Consider the following 9,185-nt stretch of genomic DNA (forward strand, 5'->3'; position numbering starts at 1 on the left):
AGGAGATATGTGTATTAAGAGATGAGACCAAAGGGATGGCCATTAATACAGGAGCCTAGGAGAAGGTGTTAAGAGAGAACAGGGTTGTCAACCTTACTCAGACTCACCTATACGTTCTACTTCCCCTTCTATCTTTCTAATCTCTTCGATCTCTTCAATCTCTTCAGGACGTAAGAATTCTGGGTTTAACTGTCGCATCAATGTCTCCAACCATCCAGCCTGGCTATACTCCTGCCGTACGCGGTATCGATAGGCATTCTCATAAGATAAGTATAGGAGGCGCCGAGAAGCTTCCGGATCGCTGTGATCGTGACGGGCCCGCCATTCTACATAAACCGGGAGCATTTGCCGCTGCGATGATGAGTTGGACACATCTTCTACAGGGGTTCTAGGTATTAAATCGTGTCCATAGATAAATAAATAAGCCGCAAGCGTACCGACTAAAATGGGGACTTGGTATTTATTCCCTGGCGTTAAATACGGCCGAATCGCCAAGTCGGTTCTCTCTATCATGGTCCAAGTATACACTTCCCGCATGAAGGTCAAGATATGATGGTATGGTCGCTTTGGGCGTAGACTTATGAGTTTAGTACTCGGGTTGTCGACCACAGGGGAACATTGGAAGCTATCCGCGGCCTTCTTAAAATCCATACTGCTGATAAACCGGTGCATACGGTCAAACTCGGAAACTTTCGACCAATATTCACCTTCAAATTTAGATACAGCAAGCTGTATCCTTGGAAATTCGACGAACTCGATAATTGCCGCGGGGTCGACTTCCGGTAACCAGGTTGCGAGGCCAATCGCGGCACGCGTGAGTGGTGTGGTCCATTGTATATAACGGTTCCTTTCATCTTCGGAAAACACGACCTTAGTTGTAGTGATGTCTTCGCCTGATCGTAGGATTTCTAGAATGGATGGGTTACCCATTATGAATTATGAATTTTGGAGAGTTATTATTCTAAAACTTAACTTGAAAGAGATATTTAGTTATTACCTATGACTAGAAGTCTAGTTTGATTGTTAAATAAGCAAGACTACTTGCGGGACTAGGGCGTATATATACGTGTGTATATATACGTGTGTATAAGTTAGACAGTAAAGTTAGACAGGAAGTTAATCTACAATACATATCAACACATTGTTAGGTCACACAGTATGTTACAATCAGTTAGAAATTATAAGCATTAGTGACACAATAACTTTCAAATTGCCCAATGATAAAAGAATATCAAAGAAGCTGACAAGGCTCATACAAAAAACACTGTGTTTGGTGTATTGTATTAGGCACTAATGAGTGAAGTATAAACAAGTTCAAAAACAATTCTATTCATACACATACGTTAATTATTTGTCTTAGCAACTATCAAGATTGACCAATCAAGACTCAACGCCCGGAAACTTGATGCCTTGAAAGTAATCCTGGTGCCTAGAAGTACATAGAACATACCTAAGATAGATCTTCTGCAGAAAAGCAACCAATAAGATGTCTGATCGGGAAACGGGATCGTTAACTGACCGATCTTCTAAACTCCGTGACAGGGATATAAAGCTCTCATCCCGCCTAGACTCGGCCGAGCTACCAATAAGAAACAACACGCCATATACGCAATACGTAAGGCGTCTTTCAGCCAGCAATCATGACGCGAACACAAGGAGAAATCACCTTACGCTATAATCGAAAAGCATTGCCTAATAGAGTAAGGCACCTAGGGAGGCGAGAGGTAGGTATTAGAGTCGAGAATCTCACTGTTTATTCTTCGTCTTCTTTCCTTCTCATCATTCCCAATTGCGTGTAGACCACGATTAATTCCGGGTCCAATTCTTGTATCTCAACTGTTTTATACAGGCTTGATGTCGGTAGCCGCCAGATATCAATTATAGTATAAGACATCAATTTATAAGTCCCGAGCTTCCAAACTACCTAGACATTTATATAATTTGGCCATTCCGTAGATCCCGAACTTCCCAATTGCCCGTCTAGGGACTATCCATCGATAAGATGAGATATTCAACTACTCTATTGCCCCTCGCGGCCACAGCCGCCGCCTTCGTGATACCCGATGAAGCCACCTCTCAGCAGCTCGTCTTAGAGCCTGAGCAGCAGGCAGAGAAGCCCGTATCATCATCATGGTGGGACCGCACCCACAACCTCAACGACTTCCTCTCGTCTGCAGAGAGCACTTTCGAGACTGCCCTCGATGCTCTCGAGAAGCAGGCCAGCAAGCTGAGCAGCTCGCTCCCCAAAGTGGAGTTCGAAGTCGGATCCGAGATTACCAATTTCCTCGCCCCGTCCGACTACGCCGTCCCGGGGCACGGACATTGGCATGTCACAAATCTGACAGTGTATCAATCCATTAAGGCGTCGAACTACAGCAAGAAGTTCGCGGCTCTGGTTGATGAACACCCGGATATAGTTAAGAAGCTGAACAGCACTTCGGCTAACATCACCGCCTTCATCCCCACTGATCACGCTTTCGAAAAGATCCCCCACGATGACAAGGATCATAAGCCGCCTAAGGAGTTCCTCGAGAAGTTGATCAAGTACCACGTTGTTCCCGACTTCTACCCCGCTGGTCGCGTGCTCGCTCACCACACCCTACCGACTGCCTTGGAAGAGGAATCGCTCGGTGGCCGCCCTCAGCGACTACGGGTTAGTGTCGGGTTATTCGGCGTCAAGCTGAACTTCTTCAGCAAGATCGTCTACGCAAACTTGGTACGTCCCTCTCCATTCTCTTCCATCCCCTTAAACCCTTCCATCCCCTTAAACCTCTATCCTAAAAATTATACTAACGCTCCTCCCCTTATCTAGCACACATCCAACGGCGTCCTCCACGGCGTTGACAACATCCTCGTCCCGCCACCCCCAGCCAAGACATTAATCTCTCTCTTCCCAACCAAATTCTCCACTCTCGAGCTCGCCGCCGAGAAGACAGGGCTCAAGCGTCACGGCGACTCCCACCACGAGCTGACCGGCCTAACCGTCTTCGCACCCACCAACACGGCCTTCCAGCGTCTCGGCCCCGGCGCCAACGCCTTCCTGTTCAATACCGAGAAGGGCCTGCATTACCTGCGCGCGCTTCTCGCGTACCACATCGTAGCCAACGAGACGCTATACTCGGACGCGTATTACGGACCTAAGGCCGCGGGCTTCGCGCCGAGTCTGGATTTAGCGTATAACGCCGACGCTGACACAGCCGAAGAGGAAGACGGCGCTGAGACGAAGGGCGCTAAGCACTACCATCTTGACCTCCCGACCCTGCTTGATGACGCGCATCTTGCGGTGGATATCTCGCGCTGGTTTGGGTTCATTACTATTAAAGTTAACGGACACGTCGATGTCGCGATCCAAGATGGTCTTGCCCGCAATGGGGTGTTGCAGGTTGTTGATCACATCTTGATTCCGCCGCACAATCACAAGGGTGCCTGGAATGGAGAGGTCGAGGGTGAGATTAGTGTTGAGGAGTTGGTTGAGAGGTTGGAGCCTTTTATTAAGAAGGATATTGGCAAGGGTGAGACTGGAGAGGAGGGTATTGGTGAGTTGTAAGCGTGGGATGAAACCGGGGATCTGGAAAGAATTCAGTGTTCCCCCTGATGAGTATACGAATGGGAAAATGGAAATCATGCTTAGTAGAAACGCCACTCTATGTTATGCACGTTAGAGAATAAAAAGAGGGCTAAAGTAGGGCTTGTTGATGAGTGTGTATGCAGCATTATGCAAACGAGGGTGAAATTTGTTGGATCTAGTTTCTGAACGAGTATCATGTTAGTTTAGGCACCTCCTATGTAGGCTTATGAAGTTTTTTGGTTTGGGTTAGATAGATACCTACGTATAGCAACAGAATTATACTCATCTACAATTATCAAACATCCATCAGCGCCGTCGTCCAGGGCCAGTAATCAACAATCTTCCAAACACAGTAACAACCCTTCCGGGTTTCTCGTCCTCATATTTACCCCTAAACCCCCAAAACCGCATCGACAAACCTGACCCTCCCACGTACATCAACAGCACCCCATCGCTGCTCTCTACTCCTCCATATCCTCCTATTATCACTACCACTACCACTGTCACCATCCAGATCCTTACTCTCACTCTCGTCACCATCCCTATATCCCTCCACCCCCAACTCATCAAGCAAAACCTCCACAACCCAACACCACCGAACCATCCCCGACGTCCCCGCAGCCAACGCCTCCGCATCAGCCCGCGTCCGCGGCACTCGCGTGCAGAGAATATGCAAGTCGAGGAACTGCGCGAACGTAGCGCCGAACGCGGGCTTACTCTGCCGTCTACTACCTCCTGCCCCTGCTCCTATTCCAGGTAGAGGCGCGGGGAGGAAGATAGAACGGAGTGTAGGTTCCAGAGGACGATTCTTCGCTGTTGTTGCTGAAGCGAGGTTCTGTGGGACGTGGGAGGTACCGGTAGAAGTAGATGAGCCTGCGGATGCGGATGTAGATATAGATGTAGAAGTGGCAGTAGTACTGTTAAGAAACATAACAAGCGGTCCATCGGACGATCGGGCTAAATACCGCAGGTGCGAGGATAGTAGTTGCAAGGTGGTGTGTGCGCTGGCCTTGTTGTCTGCGGAGCGGGTGAAGAGGTTTGTGAGGAGGGTTGAGAAATGGGTTATGAGGATTAGGTCTGGGATGTGCGACGGTTTTTCTTGGGTGCTTGTAGGTACTGCGTTTGCGGTAGAGGTTTGTGCGGTTGGAGCAATAGGGGGAGGGGAAGGAGATGGTTTTGGAGGAGAGGATGGTGGCGGCGGTACGGATAGTTGTTGATCTTGTAGAGACGGTGGTGATAAACTTAGCTCTTCTTCGTCTTCGCTGTCTGCTACTTCTACCCGCTTCGTCCTAGGCCGCGGTGATGGAGGAATATCCTCCACTGCCTCAACCTTGCCCTCTCCTTCTGACATACTTGATGGGAATGAACCCAGCGGCTCAGCATGAGCCAGATGCTCCTTGTCTTCAGTAGTAGCCGTAGTAGAAGCTGCCTTTTCTTCCCTTTCCTCTAGAATAGCATCACGCCCAAGAGACGGCGGCGTCTCAAGCTCACTGAGGACCTCCCACAAGCCCTCGACATCAAAAACCCTCGAGATAGAAATCCGCTCGAGACAGCGTCTCACTTCGGCATTGACAACCTCCTGCTTCTGATTCGCCGCCGGGCCCAAAACAGCCTGAACCTGTGCTCTAATAACATCCCTTAGCGCGGGAAGTATCGCCGCCGGCGTCAACGTAGTAACGATAGCCGCCCTCTGCTTATTCGCACCCTCGAAAACCATCATATGCGCCACGGTCTGCAGCCCGACCTATCCCGTACTGACTGTCAATCCAAATTTCCATCTTCGTCGTAGTAGAACCCGGGGACGCGTTTAGTCAAAACTCACCAAAAGCCCGAACTCAATATCCTCAGCACTGACCCCCACAACGGTCCCGCGTTCCAAGCCGCCTAGCAACACCGCATCATCCACTTCGGCACAACCAGTCCGTACTCGTCCGCGACGCCTAAGAGTCTCGCGACGCGCTGACTCAAGCTTATATAGCGTCGCGCCTGAAATGGGCTCTAGTAGCGGGAAATGAGAGCTAGCCTGCGAGGCCGGCGGGCCCTGATCGACATCTTGGTCCATGTTTCCGCATTATTCGAAAGTATACATTTCATGAATTATGTTGTAAGAGAAGTTGAAAATGTAGTAAATTAATTAGTAACTAATGACCTAAAAAATGTGTAAGCTCCATTAAATATAAGATGATATACGAGTTGAACGTTTGTTCACATGAAATTTGTCTCATAGGCTTTCGTAATGAATTATCCAACCAAGGAACACTAATTAATACCGAGTTTCTAATCGCACAATAAAGTCTATAAATATATTATGAAGGTGCTCCGAAGTGGAGATACTTTACAACGAATGTCATAATCCTTAATACAGCATATTTCCGATATCAGCAACATGCACCACCGCATAGCCGAGCCTCGATTTGCTCAAGTCAATCTGCATGGATTTTTACTTAGGGACCGCCGGCAGTGTCTCTCCGTCTTCCATTGCGCCTTTGCCATTCCCACTAGTCATGCTCAGATTACCTAGACTTGCCCACCTCTCCCTTAGGAATTTAAGAGAACTCAAGAAACTACCTATCCTGACACGAAGCCGAGGCCTATAAAGTGAGTGTCCATGCTGTAGCTGACTAGCTCCCAACAGCTTTCCCCACGTCCCGTCTCCCAGACATATTTAACCTTGTATTTTAAGAAGAAAGTGTCGGAAAGCATATTTATCATAAGCTTTGTCCCACTAAATACGTGAACTCCAAGTATAACAGAGCTCCGCTACTGCTCAAAACATCTGGTAGGACAACCTCAACTTGAAGACGCAGCTACCAATGCCGGTTAAGTCATGAAAAATATTCCTTAGCACTATAGTGCACCAATCCTTATGCAGCTCACATCGCCACACCGGGGGCAGGGGGAACATCTCTGCTAGGAACATCTGGTCGCGGTCGTCGCCCTCCTTTCAAGCTCCTGACACGCGACATGAACCCATTGCCCTCTGCTCCATCGTTGGTTCCTCGGCGCTCAAGACTTGGCACAGGCGGCGTCACGGGAGATGTCGGGCTCGAATCCTTACGCTTGACAGAAATGCGCTCCTCTGCCTTACCGTCGAACTCTGCAAAGAACGGGTTCCTTTCGCCAGTGCTACTGCCGGTAGGCATATCGCCCGTCCTAGGAGTGTAGCGGTCACCATCGGCGTTGAATTCACGAGGCTCGCGCGGGGCGCGCTTGATGCTTCGGAAGCGCTGTACCACGGACTTCTTTCTGCCCAGTCCCTGCTCCAAGACCTCCTGCGCCGTCTCGGCTTGGTTGCGCTGGATCGCAGCACGTGCTGCTGGGGTACCTTCTAAGAATGTTGAAGATCCGAGTCCCAGTGTCTCTTCGCCGACGACGAATTCGTTTGCCTGCTTCGGATCGAACAAGGTAGCCTCGCTCTTGCTTCCTCCAGACCTCTCCTTAACCACGTTCCCATACATGTTGGAGACGTCATGAGGCTCTTGGCCCATGAACTGCATATGATCGGGCCTCTTATTTAGGGGACCCGAGCCTCCGATAGAATTGTTGGCAGAATCCTTGGCAAACGCTTGCATAGGCGCACGACGACTGCCCTTACGATTTCGGTGCGGGTTGCATGCATCAAATGGACCATCATGGTGAAATACTAAGTAGGATCAATCAGTACATGAGCCAGAGAAGCTCGACACTGTGAATACTTACGCCCTGTTCCGTAAATGCTCGTAGCATCAAGCTGATCGATGATATCGATTTTTCGGCCTGTCTTTGGTTTATCCTTGCCCTCGCGATGGCGTCGCTCGCGCTCTTTGCGTCGAAGCTCGCGCGCTTTCTTTTCTTCCTCCGTCAAGGGCTTCTCAATCATCGAAGAATCGCTATTGCGACGAGGGCGACGGTCTGTCTGCTTCCTATGGGGAGAACTAGAGAGGCCCTTCTCCCCTCCGTTTGAGGCGCTATGCATTCGACGAGCTCTTAAAGCTTCCTCTTGCGACCGGGTTGGCCTGTGAGATGAGGAAGGTGGCGCACCACGACCACGGGGAGGATTGTTTTCGCTACGAGATGGACCGGGAGCGCGGGTCGCTGGTCGACTGGGAGCCGGTCGGGTTTTCGCATCCCTACTACCATCGTCAAGCGTCAAGTTATCCTACAAACATCAATGTTAGCAGTCTGCACAGTGGCTGATAGCCTATAAGCTACAATTCGTGCATCGTAAATAGCTTACAAATAGATCCTCGGCGGTGAAAGATTTGTGTTCCTTAGCTGATGACATCTTGGCGGATGAATTCGCAGTTGCAGTACTGGTAGATGGATTATCGAGAAAAGGGTTTCTCGAAGTAGGTCGGGGAGGAGGGTCATCAAATGGAGAACGAGGAGGGGAGACCAAACTGTTAGGCGAGGCCGCACGGTTGCGAAAGGGGTTGTTTGACGAAAGATTAAGCGTCAGACCAGGCGATTGGGTGGACTCGCGATTATCAAAAAGACCTATTGAATAGCAAACAGATGAGATGATTAGTTAGTCGGTTCACTGCAGATTCACTATAGGAGTGACGACTGTGATAGGCAATTGTGAAACAACAATCTCTACAAATGAAACAGGACAGGCGACTGGTCCCGTAAAGTGGATCGCGACCAACTTGGATCTTAAATCTCCTTTATGGACAGTATGATATAATTATAAGAATAGGATAATAGGATAAGAATAGGATGAAAAGGAAGAAAAAAAAGGGGGCGGCGGAGCTAAGCATTATCTTGCTTTCTTTACTTACCTAGTAGGTCTGACGATTGAGTGGACATTGTGTCTAAATTTCCTTGTTTTTTTCTGGTGCAGGTTCTCCGTATCTTGCAGGGGATACTGCCCCGTAGCTGTGGTTGAGGGTTAGAATTACTCTCTCACGGATGTTGATTGACGGAATTCCTACTTTGTCAACCAATAGTTGGTTCGGTTAGGGGTTCGAAATAAACTTGTGCGATAGCGCAACCCGGGCTTTGCAGGAAACTTTGGCGTAGGTGGTGTGTCAGGGGTAGAAGGGATGGACAGCGATCTTCAGGGAGATGAGAGATAGGAGGGCTAAGGAGATGGGAATATTCGCCAAGTTTGCCCGTGACGAAGCGATGACGTTTTATTACTGCTTGAAACGTGACGCGGCGCGGCACCTTCGGGATGAGTAGAAAGATTAATAAGATACCAATCGAATTGATAGGTAAGCTTAGGTATGTATGAAAATGCGACAAGCGCTAGAAAGTGAAGGCTGAACGAGTTGAATTTTGGGTTTGGTGTGGTAAATAGTGGTGGTCAACTCGTGGGTCGAGAACGGATAGGTACGGTGGAAATGATTTAGATGTTTGTTACGGCAACGCGCGTTAGGCTGTTCTGCTTCATGCAAGGAACCTAGATGGAAATGCGAGTAGAAAATGATGGCGCCCGTTCAGATGCTTAGTGCAAATGTGACGAGGGCGAGTCAGGTCGCAGATTCTCGATTTCCTGTGGCACCAAGTATATCTTTTCGAAGTCTAAACTTGCAGCTCGAAAGCTTGGGGCAATGCAGGTGAGGAGGTTGCGAGGTTGTGTTACCGTCGGTAGTTGGTAAATATTCGATTAAATGCTGTCGGTCCTCTTTCCTTT

The 9,185-nt window shown here is 49.0% G+C and overlaps 3 protein-coding genes across 4 annotated transcripts; 1 reads left to right on the forward strand and 2 right to left on the reverse strand.

Moving 5' to 3' along the window:
• Window positions 1–2,002: 2,002 nt before the first annotated feature.
• GL218_07518 (putative fasciclin domain family protein) lies at window positions 2,003–3,547 on the forward strand (the record flags this gene model as incomplete). Its single annotated transcript, XM_033584277.1, has 2 exons — window positions 2,003–2,716; window positions 2,813–3,547. 2 exons carry the CDS (start codon window positions 2,003–2,005, stop codon window positions 3,545–3,547), a joined length of 1,449 nt encoding a protein of 482 aa, XP_033432429.1.
• A 412-nt stretch (window positions 3,548–3,959) lies between these two features.
• On the reverse strand, window positions 3,960–5,630 carry GL218_07519 (uncharacterized protein; the record flags this gene model as incomplete). Its single annotated transcript, XM_033584278.1, has 2 exons — window positions 3,960–5,312; window positions 5,391–5,630. 2 exons carry the CDS (start codon window positions 5,628–5,630, stop codon window positions 3,960–3,962), a joined length of 1,593 nt encoding a protein of 530 aa, XP_033432428.1.
• Window positions 5,631–6,441: 811 nt separating this feature from the next.
• Window positions 6,442–8,356, reverse strand: GL218_07520 (the record flags this gene model as incomplete). Of its 2 annotated transcripts, XM_033584279.1 has the most annotated exons (4): window positions 6,442–7,211; window positions 7,268–7,706; window positions 7,785–8,044; window positions 8,329–8,356. In XM_033584279.1, 4 exons carry the CDS (start codon window positions 8,354–8,356, stop codon window positions 6,442–6,444), a joined length of 1,497 nt encoding a protein of 498 aa, XP_033432663.1. The 2 variants fall into 2 exon arrangements, with proteins under 2 accessions (XP_033432663.1, XP_033432662.1); XM_033584280.1 differs by lacking the exon at window positions 8,329–8,356 and having other exon boundaries at window positions 7,785–7,832.
• Between the last annotated feature and the right edge of the window lie 829 nt (window positions 8,357–9,185).

This window comes from Daldinia childiae (assembly GCF_008694065.1).
Source record: "Daldinia childiae strain JS-1345 chromosome Unknown Scaffold9, whole genome shotgun sequence".
Classification (NCBI taxonomy): domain Eukaryota; kingdom Fungi; phylum Ascomycota; class Sordariomycetes; order Xylariales; family Hypoxylaceae; genus Daldinia; species Daldinia childiae.